Source organism: Benincasa hispida, chromosome 1 (genome assembly GCF_027475165.1).
Source record: "Benincasa hispida cultivar pf3 chromosome 1, pf3_genome.v1.1, whole genome shotgun sequence".
Lineage (NCBI taxonomy): Eukaryota > Viridiplantae > Streptophyta > Magnoliopsida > Cucurbitales > Cucurbitaceae > Benincasa > Benincasa hispida.
In genome coordinates, this window is record NC_143478.1 from 50,186,906 (window position 1) to 50,212,991 (window position 26,086).

The 26,086-nt window shown below is 33.0% G+C and overlaps 3 protein-coding genes across 3 annotated transcripts; 1 reads left to right on the forward strand and 2 right to left on the reverse strand.

The window, feature by feature from the left end:
* The first annotated feature begins 596 nt into the window (after positions 1-596).
* LOC120083953 (uncharacterized) lies at positions 597-3,573 on the forward strand. The gene is made up of 6 exons (XM_039039862.2): positions 597-972; positions 1,110-1,189; positions 1,884-2,029; positions 2,139-2,188; positions 2,727-2,801; positions 2,904-3,573. Exons 1-6 carry the CDS (start codon positions 719-721, stop codon positions 3,478-3,480), a joined length of 1,182 nt encoding a protein of 393 aa, XP_038895790.1. The 5' UTR covers positions 597-718; the 3' UTR covers positions 3,481-3,573.
* A 149-nt stretch (positions 3,574-3,722) lies between these two features.
* LOC120083947 (putative carboxylesterase 11) lies at positions 3,723-7,475 on the reverse strand. The gene is made up of 2 exons (XM_039039857.2): positions 6,098-7,475; positions 3,723-4,513 (listed from the first exon to the last, which is right to left on the reverse strand). The coding sequence occupies exons 1-2, from the start codon at positions 6,973-6,975 to the stop codon at positions 3,973-3,975; spliced, it is 1,419 nt and encodes a 472-aa protein (XP_038895785.1). The 5' UTR covers positions 6,976-7,475; the 3' UTR covers positions 3,723-3,972.
* A 3,484-nt stretch (positions 7,476-10,959) lies between these two features.
* AUG6 (HAUS augmin-like complex subunit) lies at positions 10,960-19,679 on the reverse strand. The gene is made up of 13 exons (XM_039044928.2): positions 19,326-19,679; positions 19,169-19,225; positions 18,947-19,041; positions 18,557-18,707; positions 18,075-18,200; positions 17,802-17,958; positions 16,176-16,236; positions 15,813-16,092; positions 13,485-13,610; positions 12,654-12,818; positions 12,321-12,570; positions 11,716-12,192; positions 10,960-11,605 (listed from the first exon to the last, which is right to left on the reverse strand). Exons 1-13 carry the CDS (start codon positions 19,539-19,541, stop codon positions 11,565-11,567), a joined length of 2,202 nt encoding a protein of 733 aa, XP_038900856.2. The 5' UTR covers positions 19,542-19,679; the 3' UTR covers positions 10,960-11,564.
* Between the last annotated feature and the right edge of the window lie 6,407 nt (positions 19,680-26,086).

The window sequence follows — 26,086 nt, forward strand, 5'->3', positions numbered from 1 at the left end:
TACCTTATTTTTATCAATTCTTTTGTAATTTCTTTCCTATATATCCTATTTTTGTTATTACTTTTAAAAAATACATTATTATTGGACTTACCCCTAATTATATCAATTAAAACTCTGAAGTTTCATGAGTATATCAATTTAAACCCTAGACCAATAATTGTATTGATATCAATTTATACCCTAGACCAATAATTGTATTGATTTAAACTCTGAACTTTTTGAAGTAAATCAATTTAAACCTTGAAATTTCATAAGTATAACAATTTAAATTCTTCATTATATTTTATTTGGATATGGTTATGAAAGTTTAGAGTTAGTTGATATATTTATAAAAGTTCGGGAGTTTATATTGACATACTTATTAAAGTTCTATATTTATATTGATAAAATTATTAATCTAATGTTTAAATTAAACTACCCCAAATTTAGGATCTAAATTGGTACAACTATGAATTTAGGATTTAAATTGATATAAACCCCAAAATTTATGTGTATAAATTAATACTATATATACAATAGTTAATCCCCCGAAATGTAGCCGTTGCAAAAAAAAAAAAAAACGATCCGAACCGCATTCAAATACGGAAAAAATCCGACCGTTGGAGAGTTCATCATTTTGAACTAATCCCTTCTCCAGATTCTTCCTAAGAATTCAACAAAGAAAACTGTTCACACTCTTGTTCATGATCTTCTTCACCGATCAGAATCTGATCTGAAAATGGTACCAGAAGGATCGACAGCAAGCGCTTCAGAACCAGAACGACGAACGATTGAATCGAAACCACCCGGAATTGGAAATGATGTAGAGAGTTTTCTTAGCCCTAGATTCAAATCGGCGGCCGCCATGGCCGGCTGGGACGAAGAGACACTTCTCATCGCGAGCCTCGTCGTCGATGACACGCCGGAAAGAGAGCTTCAGCAGAAGAAACGGTCTGTTCTCCAGCGCAAGAGTCCTGCATCTGGTTTGAGAAGGTAAATATATATTGATTCTATTTCTTCTCTTGTTTTTCATGTGAATCATGAAGATAAATGAGCAGATCTGAGCATTCCTTGTTCCAATTGAAATCGATTTGTATAAAATTGGAGTTCATTTCTTGTTTTGTTTGTAGGAAACGGAGGACTTTGACGAGCATAATTTCGGTTCCGGTGACTGTTCTTGACCTCGATGAAGAAGAACCGACTGTGAAAGGTATGGGTTTCATTCTCCCGTGCTTTGAGGATTTGAGTTTCCATTTAGCCCTAATTCCTTTCCATCCCCTGTTTGGTTGCTGACAAATTTTTTGAGTTACCAAGTTTTTTTAACTTTGGTTATGGATTTCGATTTGATTACCCTTTTTATAATATTGTGCTTGTTTTCTTATCATTTATTTGCAAGGTTCCTTCGGTTCTAGAAACGTTTAAATTCATGATCAAATTCTAGCAACAAAAACGATTTTTTAGGCTTATTTGGTAACCGAAGTCTTTGGTGTTCTGTTTTAAAAACTTGTGCTTGTTTTCTTAAAACCTACTTTCCAAGATTTTCGTCTTTCTTTGCTAAACATCTGAATTCATAGCCAATTTTAAAAAATAAAAACTACTTTTTTTTTAATTTTAAGAACACTTCAGTAACAAAACAAAACAAAAAATCAATAGGTTGAAATAGTATTTATAAACTCAATTTTCTAAAAACAAAAACCAAATAGTTCTCAAACCAAAGTTTAATTTTCAAAACTTGACTTGATTCCGGATGAGTATTTTTAAGCTTAATTTTCAAAAACCAAAATGAAAATGGTTATCAAATCTTACGATATAATGATTTTTGAGGGATGGTTGAACTTTCAGAATTGTGTCCATTTTCAAAATTTGATAGAGAAGATAATTCTTGTTCTTAATGATATGAACAGATGATGCTCCAAAACAAGATCCAGAAACTGCAGAAGCTGAACCAAAGAAAAGTGATTCAATGGTTGAACAGAAAGTTGATGCTTCTTCTTTATCATGTTCAACTCTCCCATGTATGGATAAGCTTAGAGAAGAGCTGTCTTGTGCTGTAAGGATATTCTCTCAACTTTCAAGCTTCAGCCTTTTAGATACTTCTCTCTCATTCTTAATTGTTATGATTTTTTCTTTTTCTTTTTCTTTTTTAATTCTTTTCACAGATTTGTTTGGAAATTTGCTTTGAACCTAGTACCACACCTTGTGGACACAGGTAAGCCCAAAACTCTGGCTCCTTGTTCTTACACTTGAGTCTTACCTTGGACTTTTGAATTATATATCAAAGTTATTTTAGTTGCTTCTGTTGATTCTTCATTGATCATTATATAAAAATTTTGAATTTCTTAAATCTCAAAACTTTTATGATTGTGTCTAATCAATTCATAAACTTGAAAAATGTTTAATAGGTCCTAAATTTTCCTCTTTTTTTTTTTTCTTACTAAGTAAGTCCTTAGAATTTGATAATGTCAATAGGCACAAAATTAATAAATTAATAGATACAAAATTAAAGGTTTAGGGCATCCTACTTCTCTAAAAAAATAAACACAATAATCATTTTATGGAACAATAGATTCAGTAGTTTTTAATAATATCGAAAATGTCAATGATAAACACAAAATTGAAACTTTAAGAACTTATTAGACAGACAATTTTAAAAGTTCAGTAACCCATTCAACAACCAAAATGTGAAAATTTTTGGGGTCTAAACTTGTAAAACTTCAAGCTGAACTTTTGTTTTACTCTTGTTGTAGTTTCTGCAAGAAATGTCTAAGATCTGCAGCTGACAAATGTGGAAAAAGGTGCCCTAAATGCAGACAGCTAATGAGGTTGAATTTGCAACTCCAAAATTCCATGAATCAAATCAGTTGGATCATATCATTTTCAAACATTTAGTGCTAATATATCTCTTGTTGATCTTAAATCTGCAGCAATGGGAGATCTTGCACTGTTAATACAGTTCTTTGGAACACAATACAACTTCTTTTTCCCCAGGAGGTTGAAGCAAGAAAGAAAGCAAAAGAGTGTAATAGCCATGAAAAGAAGATTGAAGACCCAGAAAAGGCATTCTATAGTAGTCTGCAGAACTATAATACAAGAGCAATCGGCACGGCAAGTAGGCATGTTGTTAGTAGTAGTAGTTCAAGAAGAAGAGGGGAAATAACAGTTCGAGAGGAGTATGGCGAACGGGACAGCAGGATGATGCTGCGAGCTGCGTCTTTAAATGCTGAAAGCAGAGTCCAGTCCAGAATGCTCCGTCGAAGTATTCGACCGATTAGGATGGCAACGCGAGATGCAGATGCAAGAAGTAGTAGAAGAGGTACGCCAGACCAAGATCGGGATGCTGCTTTGGCACTGAGGTTACAAAGGGAAGAGTTTTTGGAGGCTTTTAGAGACACTACTCAAGTGCAAACCAGAAGCTCAACGTCCTTGACTAGAGCTAATCTCAGAGCAATTGCTTCTAGGGCAGCCATTAACCTTCGCATTAGTGGCCACCAGAATTTGTAATCTTCTACCATTTTCTCTCTTTTTATTGACATTCGACACATCGACTAATCTTTGAATTGCAAATTTCTATGACTAATGCTGATTGTTCTTGAATCTTGGATGTGGATGTAATTAAGCTTGAAACATAAAAGAAACTTTGGCCATTACCACAGACATGAACTGGAAGTGAGACTCAGGAACTCGAACTCATAACTGCAGGGAAAAATGTACACAATTCGTGGGGAAAAAAAGAGGGAAAGAAAGACAGGTTCAATCTCGTTGTTGGCTTTCGATAGAGAATTCGAAGCATTTTACATTACAAGACCAATGATATTGTATCCTCCTAATCTCAGGCAAGCTCCCTATCTTACAAAAGATCAAAATGGAAGGAGGAAAAACTTTGATATAGCCTATGAAAAAATGTTACACTCCCTCAATTCTACATACATGACACGATCTCCAACCGTGACACTACCTCGACTCGGTTATGCCTTGACTTCTTCAGAATACCCATCAATAAGAGAACTCGTGGCCTCGTAGTGAAATATATTTTTTTACCCAGATGGCAATGTCCTCTGCACAAGCTTGGGCTTGAGGTGTCTTGAGAAGAATGTCGAGGGTAGCAAATTCGTGCACTGCATCCTTGTAGTCAAGAACAGGTGCATCAACATTTACCTTTCGAAGTTCTTCAGAGTAAGCTATGGCTCGGTCTCTCATCCAGTCAAGTTCAGCCACAACTGTCAGCGTTGGTGGCATGAGCTTTAGAGGTGGGCCTTCTCTACCAGAAACAAGAGGGTTTGCAGCTGGATGATCAAGACTAAACTCTTCCTCGGGTAGGAATAGTTTCCAAGCAAGAAGGCACATAGCTTTGTCGTAAAAATATGAATTCGCAAGCTTCAACTCTGAATGAGTGGGGACACTACCGACAAAAAATGGGTACAGGAGAACCTGGGCGACTACCTTGACAGGGTCCAAGAGCTTACCAGCTTCTACAGCCTTTCGAGCCACATAATCTGCAACATTTGCTCCACAGCTAACCCCAAGAAGAACACATCTGCTCAAAAAGAAAAAAGGAAAAAAAGGGGGTCAAGTTTCTCTCCCGAGGATTTGATGCTTTTGTTGAAAGGAACGAACATAATACAAATAATACACATGAAATAAAACCCACTAAAAAGGGGCAGAGAAAATTATGCCAGACAGTTATAAAAAGAGAACTCCAATTATAGAGAATAATAAATAAAAGGGTAGAAACCTGCAAGTATCCCACCCATCTATGAACGTTTTCAGATGACAATGAAAATTGAAAACAACTTTTAAAATCTGAAAACAAAAAGGAGATTCTTGCCATGTTAACTAACTGCCAACAGATGGATCATACAGAATCTCATTTCAAAAGGCAAGCAGAATATATGCAATGCTTTCAGAAAGTATTCAGAGTAGAAGGTTGTAAAGTCTAATAGAATTGCCTGACCATCCTACCAGTAACAGTTCAGAAAAAATAATTGATTATCTTTTTCCTTCTTTTTGAAAGAAAATAACTGACTACTTAAATACGTCAAAAAACAGCACCCAACTCAATCTAATACATCAGAATTTTATTAGAAAGACAAATGATTGAAGGATCATTGCAGATTAAGTATTGATTTAGTGTATATACTAGAATGTCGTATAAGCACAAACTCGCATTGAGATGCCGACTCCTTCAATGCCTCAAATTTAACTCCAAGAAAGCTAGCAATAAACTATAATAGCTCAACATAAATCACTTCAATCACTTCAAACTACATCTTCTACCCAGTATATGGGCTGGCGCATTTGTTAAATCCATTCTTACATACTAGTAAAATATGCTAAGGCATAAATAAGTTTTAGAAGCAAGCTATATACTCTCTTTGATATAATCCCATACACTTCAACATTGCAGCCCAAATCCAAACAGCTTTACGATGTTGCTTCCAACTTTTGTTCTCCATATCATTTGGAAACATCTTACGTTACAAATAATTAACTCTGAACCTATTTTCAAACTATATTTACGTCTTTGGAGATCACCTATAAGACTATACAATCATTTTGGATGTGATATTTGATCCCGTGCATTTTGAAAACCATTGTGCAGATCAGATCATAGACTTCTGGAGTTCATTCCTTGCTTTCTGATCTCAACTTCAAGGAATCAAACATCCAGAAACAGGAAGTCATTGTTAATGATATAGAAAACAAAAGGTCTGTTCAGCACCCTGTACCCATACTTCAATTTTTTTTTTCTAAATGGTCCTGAACGATCTCAATCTCATATTTTAAAAGGATCTTGATAATCCTTAGAAGTTAACTTCAGAAGTCTACACCACCAAATACCAGAATCTGCCAATTATCAGCCCGTCATCTAATGCTTAAATAATGTAATAATCAGATAAGCCCTAAGATACAAAATTAAAAATTCAGATACCTATTACACATAAAGTACAAGACTAAACAGACACAAATCTACCAAACTTATAACTCAACCAAAACAAAAACTTTACAGTTCATTAACACACAAGGGAGCAAGAAAATCAAAGCAATGTCGTCACCAGATTAACCCAATGATTCAAGAAAAAAAATGTAGTAAGGAGAATGTTGATATTAAAAAGATAACCTTGTTGGGTCTCCATGGGCTGCCAACCAAGGCTCTACCATTGACGCTCCAAATGTGTCAACAATATGCCTATGATTATCCGATTTCTTAAACTCGTTGCCATTGCCTTTGGTATTCCCCATAGATTTGCTGCATTCGGCCAAATTGGCCTGCTTCCCCAACCAATTCAACACCTTCAATCCATCCTCAAACGCAGCCGGAAATCGATTCTCTGGCGCAAGCCGATACCCCACGGCAACAACAATAACATCGCACAATTTTGCAATCCTCCGGCAAAAGAAATCATTGGCCGCCGAATCATTGCTCCCACTAACCCACCCCCCACCATGAAATTGCAACATCACCGGCAATCGCCGACTATTCTCCGTCACTGGCGCATAACCTCTGTAAACGCCACCGGAGGCAGGGCCTTGAATCAAATTCAACCCCTCCATTTCATTACTGTAACCCCCAAATCTATTCACCCGCAGTTCTTCCCTGGAATTTCCCGAAGGGCCATAACTATTTCGACGAGAAGGATACTGTGGTATATTATTCAGATTCTGATTAACAAGATCGGGTTGAGCATCTAGATTGGACCGTTTAGGTTTAGCCTTGGATGATTTGGAAGAGGGTTTGGAGTCGGTTTCAGGCGGAGTAAGAGCAGATTCAGGGAGGAAGATCCGAATGCTAAGAGATGTAAACGGATCGATATGGATATCCTTGGTAGCGACACCGTCGGTGAACAAAGGATTCGCAGAAGCAACCGTTTCTTCGGGTCGAGATGTGACACCAAAAGGACTCGATTCGTCAAGTGGAGCTTGGATCAGATTCTGCAAACGATGCTTCAAGAGAAACTTGAAGAAGACGCTGTAAAGCTTCACAGCCACGCTTGGCATTTCTCTGGGTCTCTGTTCTCAATCCCTCTCGGTCTCTCTATTCTTCCCTCCTTTATCTCTATATCCCGCTCTCAAGATTGAAGGATTTAGAACAGAAATCGCAGAGCCGAATCGGAAGAAGATGACAGAGATAGAGATAGAATCATGGATGGAAATGGGAATTGGGGGGAGAAATGGGTTGGTTTTCTGTCGACAGATCAAGTGAATTGGGTGTTCTTGAAATGGGAAACTGCTCTTGAGATCTGTGTGTAACGCTTCAATGGCGTTGCGAGTTGGAGAGAGGAAGAGGGAAGAACGAGAAGAAGAAGAAGGAGGAGGAGAAGGAGAAGGAAGAAGAAGAAGAGGGATTTTCTGGGTCCGTAATGCCTATTCGACCCATGCCCTCAAATCCAACCAAGTTTATTTCATTTTTTTTTTTTTTTTACTTCAAAAACAGACAACGTAATTTATTATTATACTTCAAATTATAGAAAATTAATCTAAACTATCTATTTTATTTCAAAATTAACTCTTCATTTTGTTTCAAATATACTTGAACTTCCCAAGGAAGATAAGTACTTTGTTTTTCAAATATTCTCTTGAATTTTTTAAATTTTCCATAATGATCTTAAACTTTTTCAAAAAGGAAAAAAAATGCAAATATTCTTACTATTGTTGTATATTAAAAGAAATTGCTGGAACCTGGTTAAAAAATTATATTAGTAAACATTTTAAATCCCTATGGTTGAGAATAGTTTTTAAATTTTGTTTGAAAGGTCAAAAATATTAATAATTTAACATTGGGACTTTTTTAAAAGTTCAAAATTGTTTTTTAAACAAGATATTGACAGTTTTTGTCTATATATTAACAGTAAAAGCATTTTGTTAATTTTTTTTTAAGTTTAAAGGTATTATTAAAAATTTTAAAACTTTTAACTAAACACTTGAACTCTTAACCAAATTTTAAAAGTAAAACCAAAATTTAAAAAATTATGCTTTTTAAATTTTTAAAATTTAGTTTGGTTTTTAAAAATCTTCTACAAAATAAATAATTAGACAAAAAAATCAACTTACTCATGCCTTAGCGGTTCTTACTTCATTGTTTCAAAGCTTATTTTGTTTAAAACAACGATAAAAACTAAGACCTCATTTGATAATTATTTCATTTTTTTTAAAGTTAAGCATGTTTCCTCTCATATTATTGTATATTTTTAGTGTAATAGTTGAATTTTTAATAAATTTTTAAAAACTACTTTTTTATTTTGAAATTAACTTAGCTTTTAAAAATATTGATAAGAAAATAGAAATTAAAAAAATTTAGAAATAGAATGAGTATGTATAAGTTTAATATTTAAAAACTAAAAACTAAAACTAAAAACCAATTACTCAAGTACAATGAACTAGACTACATTTGTAGTTTAACCTAAAGAATAAATAAATAGTTAGGTAACCATTTTATTTATTTATTTATTTTAAATTAAGTCTATATCTACTTTTCTTATCATGATTTACATCTTTCATAAGTACAATAATTGAATTCTTAGCTAAATTCTAAAAACAAAAACAACCTTTTAAAAACTATTTTTTTAATTTTCAAAATTTAGCTTAATTTTTTAAATCATTTGATAAAAAATAGATAACTAAGAAAGAAATTTAGAAGTGAAAGTAATATCATAAACTTAATATTAAAAAATAAAATTGTTAGGAAACCGACCTTAATTTTTCATTTTTGTTCTCTTTATTTCTTTATTATCACTTTTTTTAGTAGGCGCTGTCGGAGATGTATTCTATTTCTTTGCCAGATATGGGCAAAAAGAGCAGCAATCATGTGTTTCGCATTTCTGTGTAATCGTGGAACCGTCTTATCAAAACTAATATAAATTCGCCACGTCACATGGGATAAATTTTATAATTGAAACGACATCATGTTACTGGTTAATCAATCAACTAACATGATGAGGTTCCAACGTGTAATGACAGCTCAGCTTTGAGAGATTGTGACAAAATAAAATAATCTTTTTTTATTTTGAGATAATAATACAACAATTTCATTTTGAATTATACGAACCGCTTTTTTATTTTATTATTTTGATACATGTTTTTTCCATTTTTGAATTATACAATTTCAAATAACGCGATTATAATTAATGAACGACAATTTCATTCTTAAAATAATTACAATTTGAACGAAGAAAATGCTACAATTCAAAAAAGAGATGGAGATTTTGAAATTAGATCAAAGTCAATTGATAATTGCCCTTGACCAATTGATTATAAATTTCCTATTCAAATATTTTCCGATATATCTTCCTTTCCATCTTACTTCTAACATAATTAATGATTTATTACATAAATACCGACCTTATATTAATTTTTAATCATTTTAGTGATTAATAAGAGTCATAGATTTAATAAATTTAGAGGAAATAAGTTCAATCTATGATAATTATCTACCTAAGATTTAATATCCTACGAATTTTCTTAAAACCCAAATTGTCGAAATTTACAAAAACTAGACCGTCACCAAACATGAACTAATATTTTCCAAGTAAATAAATGACTTTACATTCATTTAAAAAATTCAAAATTTTACCTATACAAACCAGTGAAATAAATTAATATATATTTCCACTTTCTCTCGGGCTCCATTTGTTTCTTACAGGTCTTGAGACTAGCTTTGGCATGTATATATAAACCATGTGTTTATAGATTTTTACTTTTTAAATTTTAGATAATTATTATTTAAAGATCAAAAGTATCCCAAGAACTTTGAGATTTTATTATTCCCTCGAAGATCATATTTTTTTCTTGAAAAATAATATAGGAAATAAGAGAGAGAAAATATTCATCAGTTAAATTCACTGATTTCGATTTGATATATTGAAACGAAGCCATGTCTAAATTAATTTAAATTACTTTATATCATCATTAATAATTTAATCAATGATCTATTATAAATCTTTTAGGATCATTTTCAAATAAAGAAAAATGAGCTGATTTATTTACCAATATAAATCGCTTTACTATAAAATATTTTCAATAGATTTACTGTTTAAAACAATTAACCAATATTTTAACAAATTGAACTATTTTTTAAATTAAAAATAATAATAATAATTTAAATGAAGAAAAAGGATTATCAATTTATTATAAATAAACTAATGATCTAATATAAACATTTGAAACAATTAAAATATTATTATTATTTAACTAAATCGAATACTTCGAATTATTTTTTACCTAAACAAAACCTAAAATATATATATATACACACACACGTTTAACTCCTATATATTCACTGAAAAAAATTTATAAAAATAAAAAAATAACCACTTTATATTCAAACACAAGCATATATTATCCCAAAAATTTAAATCTCAGGTATGTTATTCTCAAATATTTAATTTCCATACCTGATGTCATGGGTTCAAACTCCCACTCCAGCATGCTTTCAAAAGATTTGACTGTGGATTAGGTATTAAGTTTCAAAATAAATTCAAATTATAGGCAAATAATTTCTAAAAATCTAGGAATTTAAATCAAATATTTAAAAAAGTTTAAACATCAATGTAATCTAGGTACTCATCCCTACGCAATCCATGATTCCATGATCATGTAATTTGAATAAATAAAGAAAGAAAATCTCTCCTCCCTTAGGACCATGTTTCCACATTACCTTGAATTTTTCCATTCAACACAACGCATAACGATTCCTTAATGCTGTCAAATTCCTAACACCTATTTTTTCATAAATGGCTGCTTATACTTTTCTACGCATGCAACTTCTTAAACCGTAAAGTCAGCTCATCAATCAAATAAATACAAAAAAGCTACGAAATCTGTCTATTTCACTGGTCAGCTCAGCAGTCAATCATATTAACATAGTAGTTATCAAATCCAAAATGCAAAATTTGGTGAGAGTTATATGGTTAGGTCTGTAGGGCTTACCCGAGAAACGAGTTCTGCGTTCGGCTCGTATTTTGAAGAAATAACCCAGCTGAAAGATGAACAAATCAGGAACATAATTCTGGTAGGAGAATGTACAGATAATCGTTCTGAGGTACAGTAATTTCAAATAACGCTAACAATTCATGTAATAACAAACAAATCAGCAAATATATAAATGAACTCGTCAATCAGTGTTAATGTTTAAATCAAACAATAGATACAAAAAGGCTACCAATACCGAGCTTTGATCCGAATTTAGTATTTTAGCCCAATGATTGAATCGCTTGCCACTTGGATGCACTCACTTTAGCTTACTTTCGACCTCAGTCTATGGGATTGGAAGCTGTTGAAAAACCATCACAGAAAACCAACCGAGAAACAGGTTAAATACCATACCAATCTGAATCTGAATGACCATCCCGATTGTGGCCAGTCCATGAAGAGCCGCTGAACTTTGAATTTTTTGTTTATGCTCAGAGATCTGTGTGATCCATTTATAGCATAGCTACTCCGTTGCCACATGGCTACCACAAACATTACAAAAATCCATCCACTGTGTGAAGCAAGGGCTACGAGGTTAACTGATGCATGCACCCCGTAGAACAAGTGTCGAGATGCGAAGAATCTCAAACTGCAGAATGAAAGGCTGCCGATATCTCAACTTAATGTTCCATCATTGCAGTTTCTGTTTCAGACAGTGGAGCTGCAAAGGAATCAGAATTATCACTCAATTCATAAGTAAACTCATGGACATTAACTATGAAAGAATATTTAGATGCAAAACTGGAAAGCTTTCTAGCCTAGCTAACTTACCAAGTAGATCCTCATAAGAATCCGCTAAAAGTGATGAGTCCATCAGCAAAGGCGGTGAGAATACTTGATCCTCAGCTTCATCGATGTCAAAAACTAATTTTCGACCATCTGAGGTTGCAGAATTTGATCGAGCAGAAGAAAGAAACCCATTTAATTCATCAAAGTCATTAAGAGAATCCAGATCATTCAATGCATCAGTAAATTCATTGAAACCAATTCCGTTATTAAAGTCGAAAGCAGGACTCCCAGGCAAGCCAACGTCCATTTGAGTAACAGACAGCCTTCTACTCCTTGTGGAAGCTCCTTTACTATCTGGGCCTAAACGAGAAAATCCCGTTCCTGAAAGAGGAACAAAAAAGTGTTCCGCACTTCCATCAGAAGGACCTTCTCGAGATGGTTCTGAATTGCTGTATTTCATCGAAAGAGCAGCTTCCCTGACTGATCTCTTTAAATTCTGAACATAAGAAGTCTCCGTATCTATTGATGACAATGAAAATTGAACATAGATAATCAAGATGAGGCTGAGTAAGTTTAAACTATCGTTGAAGTTAAAATGAGATTTAGTCAGCCAGCTGAAATGAAGGACGGGAGCAAATGTACCAAACCTTGTGATAGGTTGTTTATATGATCGTTTGAAGGAGGCTGGTCAAGTGATTTATTTTCAGATGAATTTTCTATTTGGCTGGTTTGAGATGCCATGTTGTGTCGCTTTTGCATATTTCCCGTTTTTCCAGAAGAGTTCGGTGTCAAACTAAACAATTGGGGGAGCTTTAAAGTAGGACTGGCAGACACCTTGTCAAGTTGAACAGAAGACATTTTTGAAGTCACCTCAGAAATTTCATCAGTGCTACTTACCTGAATTAATTCAGAAAAACAGAGAAAACATTGTTCAGCAGATTGAATCACTTTGGATGTCATAGACAGCTTATTAAAATTACCGATGTCCGGCCACTAGTCTGTGCTTGCATAGGTGACGACATAGACCGAACAGGATGTTTGGTCACTGGAGGTAGACTTAAGGATATATTGTTCACTTTCTCTGTACACTCTGATATTGATTTCTGTATTCCGGGAGCAACTTCCTTCAATTGGTTGATGAGCACCTGCACGTACAAACATTGATGTCAGAGATAAGAAAACATGCACATGAACAAACCTAGCTATCCCCCAACAGACAGGAAAGTTTTAAAGCCAGGATTACATACAGAACACAGAAACTAACAAGCAACAAAATTCATAAACACACGAATTCCAGTACCAGAATTTTAGGGGCATCCACATAACCGGTCTTAGAAACCTTAACAACTCTAGATTTAGATTCCACTTGGAATTTTTTTATTTTGCAGGAGTTGACGTGATTATGAGAGAATTTTAACTATTTTTAGTGTTTGGTAAAGTCGATTTTAAGTTAATTGTAGCTTTTGAAAATTTAATGTTCCTTGCAGGACTTCTTGCAAAATCTCACAGTCTCTTAGGTCTAACCAACAATTAAAAATTCTCATTTTATTCTACCTTTTCACCGTATAGTTTGAAATTTACCTGAACAACCATTTACTTCATGTTACATTTGATTTTCTAAAAGCACATTTGACTGCGATTACTCTCAAGACTACACCATGTCACCAACCCTATACTAAGCCTTATTAAGTCATTCATCACTGCACCCCAACCCCCCTCCCTCAAAAGAGCTATATGAGGTTTTCAAGAAAAAGAGAGTACTTCAAAAAAGACATAAATGTCACTGTTACAAAAAGGTGTTTGACGAAAACCTGTAAACTTGCTAGGTGTTGTTGATGTTCAGCAAGAGTTGCTGACAAAGACTCGGCATGGCCACTTGTACCGCCATCGTGTGCACCTCGTAGAATTTCAGGACCTTCTCCATCGTTAGCTTTTGCCTACAAGTTCATGACAGACTATTAAATCTCCCAATAGGAAAATATATAAACATAATTGAGCTACAGTCTAAGAGTTCGTCCAGAAAAGAACCACACAAGAGAAAAGGTTAAGTCTCCCAATAAGGAAATAATAAATATAGGGAAAATTCCCTTTTTAATCCCTAGATTTTCAGGGATAAAAGCAAGTGGTCCTCAAAGTTTTAAATTAGTCCCCAAGTTTTGAAAAATAGGGTTAAAAGATCCCTAACCTTATATTTCTCATTTTCTGCCATTTTCTTTTGTTATTTTAATTCTGACCTGACATTTCAAAATTAAAAAAAAAATAAATAAATAAAAACAAAAATTCTCTCTCATCTCCATCTCCCACCCCTTCATCTCTCCTTTCTCTTCTCCCTCCACCTTCCTCTTCATCTTCCTCTTCTTCCCTTTATTTTATTAAATTTTATTCTCTTTCTTAAACATTCTCTCTGAATTGGAAATTGAAAAACAAGGCATTGAAGCTACAAAACAACAGTATAATCATCTCAAAACAATAAATTCAGAGTTGAAGGCCAAAAAGCAAAAGGTTCCTTTTTTTTTTTCAATCTTTTTTTTTTTTTGTGGGCTCTGCATGGTCTTTTGTGTTCAGATGATTCTGTGTGGTTCCAATAACAAATCGAAAAATCCAGAAATTGGGACCTCAAGTTCAGCGGCTGACAGGAAAATTGTTAAGCTCAATGTCAAAATCCCCATCCTCATCCACAAATCTGGAGAATCATCTTCATCAATGTCAACTGCCCATGAAGAATCAGATGGCTCCCACGGCAGAACTGAGCAACAGTAGTTAAAATTTCCAAATTCCCATCGGGGCAATTCCTCTATACGATCAAAGAAGAGGGAGAGGGAGAGGGAGAGGTAGAGGGAGAAGAGAGGAGAGAGGAATGGGTGGGAGATGAGAGAGAATTTTTGTTTTTGTTTTTTGTTTTTTAATTTTAAAATGTCAAGTGTTTATTAAAATAATAAAAGAAAATTGTAGTACATGATAAAGCGAGTATCATTGAGCGACTCCAAGTAACATAATTATCGTTGGAAAGAGACTCTAACAAAAACAAGGTATGATGAACGTAGGGATTATTATTGCTATGATGAACGTAGGGATTATTCGTGGCCAGAGTAATAGAAAGTTCTTGAGAAGTAGAAAAGTTTGTCGCCAGAAAATGGCTGGATCATTGATCAGAAGAACATATGGTGGAGGAGGCTGGTAGTTGATTCCATCAGCCGCATACCATGTTGAAGAATACAGTTGGGAGAAAAATACTCAATTATTATTCAGTTTCTCCACATGCATACACAAAAATAGTGGTAATAATAGAATAACCACTAATAACTAATAAAGTTACTAAATAACCAACTCTTAAAAACTCTAATACATTTTTTAAAAACTTGGGGACTAATACAGGTAATTTAAAACCTTGGGACCAATTTCAGGACTAAAAAGGTATTTTTCCCATAGATATATAAATACATGCTTATTAAATTAGACATACAGGGATGATCTACATATTCTATAGTCACATGTTGACAGCAACACATTCAAAACAATACAGCATGTTTGAAGGAAAAACATTAACCAAACCCATTAAATTAACTCATAGAAACAAAATCATGAAAACGGTAAGACAAAAATTCATAAACAAGTTATTATAATCCATTCCCAAAGGTTCATATTTCGCAAAGTTCCACTAACCATTCGGATGCTTGCAAATGCTACAGACTCGGGGCTAGTGCGATGTTGTGGGACCTTTGGTATGAGAACTATAAAATCTTTAGTGAAACTGTGATGTCTTTGGATGATGTGGGATCTTTTGTTAGGGTTAATGTCTCATTTTCAGATACTACAGGCCACAAATCTAATGAGGAGAGGATCATAATGACATGATAGATTTGTGGCTTGTAGTATCTTAAAATGAGACATTGTGCCCTAACAACTGAGTTACACTCATGTTAGTAATAGAGTTTCAAGCTGTGCTACTAGCCTACAGCTAAGAAATATTTCATATGCACTCCAAAACCTAGACATCCAACTTATAATTACATCGATGGAATCAACTGCATTAAGTCATACCAATTCCTATAGAGGTTCAACTACTTCACAATATCCCACCTCCCCGAAAATTAAAAAATAGAAAAATAAATAATAATAATGATAATAATAAAGCATACCAGATGGAGTGACTGTTTATGAATACGCTGTAAAGCATGAGTCCAACGCCTAATGATTTCTGCAACGTCAACAGTGGGATGGACTCTTCCACCCCTATCATCCATCCATGAGACTGAATCATCACTTATTTGTGAGCTGGCATATGACCTGTCACTCTGATCTTTGTCATCCACAAACACTGAATCTAAATCACTTGACTGACTGGCCAGGACATCCGTGTAAGGAACCTGAGAGCTCTGATCCATGGCTGCACGTAGAGATGATCCAGAAATACGATACCTAAAGGTGAATATCATATAAAAATTAGCTTAGCATATGGTATCACCTCTTTATACATTAACAAGTAAAACACAATAGTGTACCTATGCTCACGGTGTGCAATTAAATCCTCTATAGGACCTGAAGCAAGAACTTCATGTTGACCTGTCATCATGGAGATATATATTGAGTTAGAGAAAGAATATTGAGCAACCTGACTTCGATAATGATTGTCAAATAAAATTCAATAACAAAAATAATGATCAACGAGCTAAACTAATGAAGTTCAGATATTTGATCTTCACCAAAAATTTTGTTTATTCCATCTACTGGAAAGGGAAATGATACAGTAATGGATTTCCAAGCAAGTGAATACAGCCACAAAATGAAAAAACCAAACCAAACAAACAAACAAACAAACAAACCAAAGTGATCTTTCATGAATTTGCAGTTTTTTTTCACACAAAAGGAACGAAGAAGTTTTCCTAAATCTCCAATTATTAACAGAAGCAAACTGGCAAGTAACTTGAGATTCATTCATTGGCAGTCGCAATAGCCAAAAATACACGCATGAAGAAAATCTAGAAATCAGTCATTGTTCCCATTTCCATTTATATGCTCTCATAACTAATCATGAATTAATTAAATCATTAAAAAGTAATATACTTTTCACCCATACAAGCATCAGAAAACATCTATTATTCACTGAATTGCAAATCCGAAATATACATACTTTTCTTTTTTTGGTAAGAACGAAATATACATACTTTTCAGTAGTAATATGGAAGAACAAAACAGAATGGAAACATTACAAATACACTGATAAATAGAAACAGAGTTCACCATTTTGTCCATAGTAAGTGAAAATGGAAACATTTGGAAAAGAAAAAATAGAGTAAGTCAATGATTTAAATTGAAAGCCACATGACAATATACCAGTGTCCGAAAGTCTGTGCCAAAAAAGAAAAGCAGAATTTTCTATAAGAGAAAAAAAATAATCTTTCTTATGAGAAAAGAAAAAAGAAAGTTATATTACAAGTTTGGTCCTGAACTTGGAGGGTTGTGTGTAGTACGTCCCAAAACTTCAAAACGTGTCTAATATGTCACTATAAGTCAAGGGAATTTGAATTTTGTGTTTAATTATACCTTGAACTTTAAGTGTAATGAGCCAAAGACCTATTAAGTACAAAATTGAAATTTTCTATTTAAAAATTTTGAGAACAGGAAATTTGAAATTTTCTATTATATATAAATTGAAAATTCAAAGACCTATTAGACCATGTTAAAGTTTAGATACCTATTAAACATATCATTGAAAATTTAGAAACCTATCAGTTATCATAAGCTTAAGTTAAGAAACCTATTAGACACAATCATCAAAGTTCAAGGAACAAAAGATCCCTATCAATTAGCATGCATGACATGAGAATTTTACATCAATAACTTACATGTATTGGCCATTTGCCATTCTGAGAATAAAGAGCGACTTTATTGAAGAAAAAAAACCACTAATGAAAAGAATATTGGTCAGTTTTGAAAAGATATCAACTACTAGAACGTCTATCCATGAATCCCCTATTCCTTCAATAGGAAGTAGTGATCCTATTCAATTAATTTGGGTTCAAAAACTAAACCTAAAACATAATTTGAGGGAGAAAAAAAAATAATTCAAAATGTAGCTCAAGACTTCAGAGTGCATTGTTGTGCTAGAACAAAAACATTATACTAACTTTTGCGTGCCAATATAGACTCCCACAAACGAGTTGCCTTTGAAACTAAATGTGAGTTTTGACTTGAACTCGATACAAGGTCATCCCACAGCTCCCCTTCCAATTTAACTTTGTTTCTCAGATCATGTAGTTTTTCTAGCTCTTGCTGCAGATAAGCCTGGCATCCATGATTCAAACAGTGGGGATGAAAAAAGAATGATGAGGCAACAATCATGAATGCCAAAAGGGATCTTAAAAGGGATAGCTATAAGTTTCTTAGGAAACAGTGAACACCTCCTCAGCACAAAGGCCACGAAACTCAGCCGTCATTTCATGAGCCAAATTAGACCACATGGCTTGGCGTTGCACGGCTGTTTCAGCATTCTTCAGAAATCTTCTTCTTTCAAGTGCAATTCTAGCCTGTTTGAGACAAAGAGATCAAATAAATGTTCGCAAGTAACAAAAAAATAGTTTGGAATCGACCATTTACAGAAAGACAGAGACACAAAAGTTATATCCCCCTGAGATGAAGGGCTTGACTCACTGTTTCATAAAGCTACAGGCAAGTAAACTCACTGTTTCATAATGTTACTACAGGCTTGTATTGGATATTTACAATATGAGATCGTTAACAATCTGACAAACCACTTTGTATGTACATGACAAATAATTCGTCAACAGTCATACATGGGCGAATGTAGAGTTGAGTTTTTTATTTGGTTATTAATTACACTGGGGAATGAAACAGTTGTCTGATGACTCTAACTAACAACTACCTTCGTCACAGGAAGTAATGTAGCAGCATGTGAAAAGGCAACATCTGTCAACGGTGCAGGAAGTGGATTAGATGCAACATCAGCAGCAAAAGTTCGTCTGTGAACCTCCCGCAAAGCATGCAAGGAAAGCTGCCACAACAGTTCAACAAACCTGCACACAATTATGCAGCTCAAATTAATCTCTGTTTTTCGTTCACATGAATGTTATCCCAAACTGGGGTGTAAGTTTGACCCAAATTTTAGCATCATTTCTCGAACATGCTTAGATATAAGCAGTGTCTCTATGAGTAGTAATCGCTTTCCATAATTGACTCTATCCCCAAAGAACCCACGAGAAACTATTCTGCAGAGCGGGAAATTACGAAAAGTAGTATAGCATCATCAACTGACCTCGGTCCACAGCACGTGGCAAGAGACGAAACCCTCGAATTACTCCTGGGTAATGCACCTTGAGATTCAAGCTCACTGATAATCCCTTGCACGACCTAAAAAAATATTCCACCAACCAGTAACCTAAATTAATCCGAAAAGTAAAGTTAAAATCGAAATTCGAAATACCTCCATCCATCACACCAATTCACCAGAATTCAACAAGGAGACCAAAAATTATACCTTCCGGAAGTCCCTCGATTGCGCGGAATCGAAGATAGGCCAAACCTTATCGAAATCCTGGCAAGATCCCAAAAAGAAACCAGCAGATCGGAAGGAATTGGAAACCGAAAATAGCAGTAAAAAGGGAATTAAACAAAGAGAATAAAGGAAATGTTACTTTGGCGGATTGAACAGGTCCTCGGAGGGAAGATAGAATGAAGTAGAGGAGCTGTTCGCCGAGTTTTGGATTGGAGTGACGGAAAAGGCCAACTCGAGGGGTGCCGTTGGAAGCTCCGACGCCGATAACCGCCGGATCGAGACCTAAAAGCAAACAGTTAGTGTACATTGCACTTTCGAGCTCAATCTCCCTCTCCTTCTCCCTGTCCATCGTCATCACCAACTGAAACCAAACCTCTCTCTCTCTCTCTGTCTCTCTCTCTCTCTCTCTCTCTCTAGATTTCTTGCTTGCTTTCTCTTAGGTTTCTTCTCTGGTCTCTCTCTTCCCTTTTGCGTCTGCACGATTCCGAAAGGTTTTTTTATTTTTTTATTTTTTCTTTTGAAGAAAAAAAAACAGATAAATATTATTTGAATCTTAAATTGCATCTTGGTCCTTCAAATTTTTGAATTCTATCTTTTTAGTCTCTCTATCTTTAAAAAAAAAAAACATTTTTTTTTGTCATCCTTAAAATAAGTGTATTTAATCTTGAATTTTCAAAATATATCTTTTTAATTTTTAAGATTTAAATAATAAATTTCAAAGATCTCAAAAGTTTTTTTATTATTTTAAATGATTATAGGATATTTTGAATTAGAAAAATAGATATATAATTATAAAAAATATTTTTCTAATTTAAAAATAATAAAATAAATGAGTGTACGGACATTTTAAATAAATTTTAAAAAGTTCAAGGACTATAAAAATATATTTTGATAATTTAAGAACAAAATATACATATTCTTAAAAACTTGAGGACTACAAATATATATTTTAAAAACTCAAAAATCAAACACACATATTTTTCTATGAGGAATTTTCAAAAATAGAAAAAGAAGTGAAACTATTTACACGAAATAGTAAAATTCTAATATTCTTTTATAGAGGTCGATGGAAATCTACGATGTCTATCATGATGGAAACTAATAGAAGCCTTCATTGATAAATGCTGATAGAAGTATCAGTATCTATCAGTTTTTTTTATTATTATTATTTATGTAAATAGTTTGACATTTTTTTTATCTGTGAAAATTTTACTTTTCTAACCTCAAGGACTATAAAGATAATATTCTCATATTTAAATTGCAATCCTAGTCATGAAATTTGTTTGTGTATTTAACACATCTTTTAAGCTTTAAAAAGTATCTTACAATTTTATTTTTTTTCTTTTTTTGTATCTAATAGGTCGACTCTACAAATGTCTAGTACATTATTAAATTTTCATCTACTAGGTCTCTAACATATTTGACAATCATAGATTAATAAATTTACATAAAATTAAATATCATGTCTAATACGAATGTATGTTCTTAATATTTTGTGTTTAATAAGTTTGTGAATTTTAAAAATATCAAGTAGGTATATAACTTATCTTACACAAAATCAAAATTTATATAGGTGGGTTACATGCATAATTGAAATATCGAGAATATTAATTTTTTGTTCAAGGAATTTGATTCTAACTCCATTACTACAAAATATGTTCTTCTAAGAACAACAAATGCAACGATGAAAATTTGAATATCTAACATTTAAAAATGAATAATAGATGTTTTAATCACCGAATCATATTTATGTCGGCTATACTTCTTAATCTACTACAAATCACGTATGATTCTTAAATAATATCATTATTGTGTTACGAAAAATATATTTTTTACAACTGTTACGAAAAATATTAAACTTATATTAGAGTTAATAATAATGTTTTATTCAATACAAAATTAAAATTTTATAAATCTACTGTGGGTATAGTCTTAAAACTACAAAGCGGCTGGTGAGAAACATATGAATGGGAGAGAAGTTGTTTAAAAGAAATTTGTAGTTTTAACATGGTAGGGACTTGATGATTTCTATAATTGTGAAAGTTGCCCAAATTTGAAAAATCTTGGGGCAGTTATGTCAATTGGGGAAAGCTGGTGGGGTGGTTTTGGTGATTAAAGAAAGTGTGTGGGCCCGGGAAATAAACAAGACTTCGGATGTCAATTTTTCTTTTCTTTTTCTTTTTTTGAAATGATGGGAGAGGCGATGCTAACGCTAACGTGCGCCCAAGTTGTCTTCTTGACACTGTATCAAAACGCTGTCGTTTCGATTTGGTGCTAGGCTGTAAAGCTGGTCTGATGTCTATACTTTATTTTTTTATTTTTTTTTACATTTTGTTTCATGATTTAACTATATTCAAATTGACTCATTTATTTTGATTTTAATACTTCTAAAGTGTATGTATAAGGCCTGTTTGATGATAATTTGTTTTTTATTTTTTGTTTTTGAAAATTAAGTCTATAGATACTACTTCTATTTCTTCATTTGTTATCTACTTTTCATCGATGGTATAAAAAACTAAGCCAAATTTTGAGAAAAAAAAAAAAGTAACTTTCAAAAAGTTTTTTATAAAAAAAATTTGACTAAGAATTTAATCATTGTAATTAAGAAAAATACAAATCATTATAAAAAAAAATATGAATGAAATAAGCTTAATTTTCAATCACAACCACACAAAAAAAAATCATATGGTTACCGAACGAAGCCTAAATATTTATATTTTCAACTTTTGGTCATTTTAATCTACCAATTAAAAATATATATGATGCACGTGGCCTAAAATGTTTATGACTTAATTTTTATGATAAAAGTTAAATTTAAACTTTTTACCCTATAAAAGATCTAACAAAAAAATCCCCTTATTTTCTAAACTATTTTAAATTCGATATACATATGTTAATTACAATGTAGGAAAACTACATAAAAACATGAAAAAAATTTATATTGAAGACATTAGAAAAATGCAAAAGAATTACTATCATTCAAAGAGAGGAACTAAAAAGGACATAATATAAATAAAGAAAGAAGTCAGTTGTGCAACTTTAACAAATTAAATAATATAATAAAATAATAGTATTTGGATATTTAAATCTAATATTGATAAAACTGAACTTTAACAATGTAATGACCCAATTTTCTAATATTGCTATAGGCCGCTACTACATGCATACTAATCATAAAACATATCTTTTACTCAATTCAAAATGAAAAGAAACAATTTATTAAAAATGAATCGATCGAATAAATTCATTTGTTTCAAATAACATAAAACACTTTTCAGGGTCCCTAAAAACATAAATTTAAAGTAAAATAAAATTACTAAAAACTCCAAACATTTGACTATTAACAATGGTAACATGTTGATAAATCCAAGGCTTAAGTCGCTAATAAATCTCAAGCCTGATCAAAAGAAAATTTATAATATTGAATTACTCAATTACTATAAAAACGTAGCAACAGTGATAAGTACGGGGTCGAACCATAGCTGTCAGGATCTAATCTTCTCTTAAGCTAAATTTGACCATAAAAAGTAGTAAAAACAGGGTTTGGTTTGATTGATAAAATTTTAAAACATGCAGGAAATTAAAATGCAAGGGGTAAATGTAATTTAGGCTTGGAGTCTATCTAATAATTTATGAGTAAGAGGGAGAATTCTATGCAATTTCTTTCATGGAACTCGATAATTAAATAACGTTCAATTCCGTGTATGCACAAATACCTAATTGATACGATTTAACTAGTCTCCACAAAGGCCGACAACTAATTAAAGCAAAATGAATCAAGCGTCCTAATTCTCAATTAAGGTCGAAAAATCAATACCCTAATTAAATTATATGCTCTTAATTCTACCGGGTTCTCGTTGATCATATAGAATTAAAAATCATATGCATTAAGAATGAGGATTCAATTGTGTGATTAACTGACCGGATACCTTATTTAATTAACCAACATATTCTTCGAATCTAAATTAAACATACATTACTAAGACTCAAGTCCAGCCTATAAATTTAAGCATTCACATTCAATCTTTTGTCACTAAGGTGATTTCAGGCACGGACGAACACAAAGGAAGTGCGCAGACTTAAAATCAACTAGCTAAGACATGCAATTATGATAAGTTCGTCACTCCAACATATAAATGCAAATCTAAATTATAGCAAGATTCAAAGAAAGCATGAGATTGAAGAACGTAAAATTCAATCAAAGAAATCTCAAGAAAATTACATTCAATCTCTTACTCGAGAAAATTAGATAGACTCACCTCTTAATCCATAGACAAATCAAGAAAGATCATCCAATCCGTCAATTACAACCCAAAATTAAACATAAATCTAACCTATGAATACTGAAAATACAAAGGGAAAAGAAGAAAACCATGCATCTCCTCGGCCTCCATAAAAACCAGTCTCCTCCATAACCTGAAAATCGAAGAGATTATTTATAAAAGTCACAACGTTACAACCCGATGAATAGCGTTGTAACGATACCCTGTGTATGGGCTAAAGAAAGGTGTGACGGTTGGGAATCACGTAAAAAATCATAGCTTTGCAACGCTGCCCTGCATCTGCAGCTATTGCCATTCAACGTTGTGCGAGCATTGGGCTAAGGCATATAACGAACATTGCAACGCTCTAATTAAGGGCGGTTTGTTTATTTCCACTCCTTTGAAGTTCAAATGCTCAAAAGGACCCCATTTAGCTCCAAACGCTCGTTCTATCTCTCAGATGCTCGGTACCTAGAAAATAAGACTATTAACACATAAAATCTATTAACGAGCCTAAATTAAGCTAGGAATAATAGTTTTTTTTTAGAGCTATCATATGTAAAACATGAAAAATATGTGCAGAAGTGTCTGGTTGGTCCCATTGGCACAAACACATATTCTTCTTATCGTTCACCGATGTGTCCGACTCTTACCTGAAAACATATCATTATAAAGGATGAGTATAATGTTGGGTTTTATGTCTTAAAACTCGTGGCTTGTGAATAATTAAATTTATTCTGTTATCAATAAAGTTGTTATTGAGATTTATTCAAAGTTGTTATTGAATGTATGAATTGCTCATTTCATTTTAGAAATAACCTAAATCTAATAAACTAAGATCCATGGCTATTACATGAGTATTTGGACTTTATGTGGAGACATAAGAGTGGATCAAGTTCGAGTAGATAGCCAAAACGATCTATAGTATACGGATAAGATTGGGTACCTTATTCTGAAAACACTATCAGATGCGACCCACTTTGTATTTAGTACAAACGATGTGATCTTGAATCGCTCATGTAGAGACATACGAGTGGAGGTATTCTGTGGAAAGAGTTTGTATAAAGACCAAATCAAGAAATAAGTCACTCTTACTACATTGATTACTGTATAAAACTGACTATTTCAAAACGATCACTTAGGTAACTTGACCTTAATCCTACTATGAATTTCTGTTTATTCAAGATTATCCTTAGATTTGCATGGGTGAGGGTTGACCCAATAGCGCCGGCTTAATAAGCCCCCTCATTTCAAAGGTAATACTGGATAGATAGTTGAGGACATAGGGTGTAAGCTGGAATTCCCTCCTACCTGCTTTTAGGGATAGTAGAGAGGTTGTTCCCTTAAGTGCTGGCTCTAGGTATTGAACAAGGGGCTCCACCCTCTCACTGGCCCAAGAGGGACTCGGTTTGATGATTGGATCACAAACCAATTGTTCATTAGAGAATCAATGGGACTTAAGGAGCAAGATGTAATCCTGGGGTAAAACAACTTGTAACTCAGTCGTTATTACGAACAATTTGTGAAAGGTTGACTTATTGATTATAGTTATATCGAATGGACATAAATATATCTACAGTGGGGGGAGTGCAACTACTGAGCTTTAGTGGAGTGACCCGATAGTTAACGAATGTTGATTAATTCGGTTTAAAGAGTTTAGCCAATCAATATTAGATCTTAAAGCCCATGATCTGTAGGTCCATTAAGTCTCCCTACTAACTCATAAATGGACTAAACCTTAGAATAGAGTGATAAGAGAATTTGAAACGTTCAAATTCGAATTATGGAAATTGCTAATTATATGCGATATAATTAAACGTTTAATTATTGAATTGAACGTAATTGGAGAATTGGAAAATATTTGAATAAGATTTAGATATTAATTACATGAATAGATATTCATGTTTGAAATAGGTGTTAGATTAATTAAATAGATATTAAATTAATTAATTAAATAAATTGATTAACTAATTGTTTAAAATTAATTATTAGAATTAATTTTGTTTAAAATTAATTAAATATTAATTTATTAATTATTGATTTAATATTTTAAAATTACATTTCATTTTAAATTTGAAATAATTGATTTTGAATTAAAAAAATGTTTTTAAGGAAAAAAAAAATCTTAAAAGTGAGATTCCACAAAGTGGGTTTTTCCAACCTATTACACCTTTTCAATCCACTCAATTTATGGAGTCTTGGTATCAATTTCTCATCAAATTGAAGTGCATGTTAGTATTGTACAAAAGAAAAAAAAAACTTGCTGAGAAAATAAGATTGATGCAATTTTGATTTGGTTGAGAGCATTATTCTCTCAAGGACCATCATGCACTAAGACAAAAAACCAGTTTTCTTTCCAAAATTCCCTTCATTTCCTTTTCATTTTAGATCCCACAATCCAATCTAAGGTCCTGGAGGACAGTAAGGATTAAGGAAGATCAACTGGTGATCTACAAGATGTTGCAAAGGAAATTCGAGCTGGAATTGAAGATTTAAAGAGTTCATCAAAGGTATACTTCAGAAACTCTATTTCTTTAATATGAACATGCTTGCTTGATTGCTAAAGTTAATGGAATTAGAGTGTTTAAGATCCAAATTTCTTCCGCACGTTGATTGTCAACCCCAACAACTGGTATCA

Excerpts from the sequence above, each read along its gene's own strand:
- LOC120083953 (XM_039039862.2), top strand. The coding sequence starts at position 719 with ATGGTACCAGAAGGATCGACAGCAAGCGCTTCAGAACCAGAACGACGA. Across the intron at positions 2,030-2,138 it reads GAGAAGAGCTGTCTTGTGCT|ATTTGTTTGGAAATTTGCTT; the intron begins GTAAGGATATTC and ends TTCTTTTCACAG. Across the intron at positions 2,189-2,726 it reads ACCACACCTTGTGGACACAG|TTTCTGCAAGAAATGTCTAA; the intron begins GTAAGCCCAAAA and ends CTCTTGTTGTAG.
- LOC120083947 (XM_039039857.2), bottom strand. The coding sequence starts at position 6,975 with ATGCCAAGCGTGGCTGTGAAGCTTTACAGCGTCTTCTTCAAGTTTCTC. Across the intron at positions 4,514-6,097 it reads GCCCATGGAGACCCAACAAG|ATGTGTTCTTCTTGGGGTTA; the intron begins GTTATCTTTTTA and ends CTTTTTGAGCAG.
- AUG6 (XM_039044928.2), bottom strand. The coding sequence starts at position 19,541 with ATGACGATGGACAGGGAGAAGGAGAGGGAGATTGAGCTCGAAAGTGCA. Across the intron at positions 12,819-13,484 it reads AACACCTAGCAAGTTTACAG|GTGCTCATCAACCAATTGAA; the intron begins GTTTTCGTCAAA and ends TTGTACGTGCAG. Across the intron at positions 12,571-12,653 it reads AGACTAGTGGCCGGACATCG|GTAAGTAGCACTGATGAAAT; the intron begins GTAATTTTAATA and ends GAATTAATTCAG.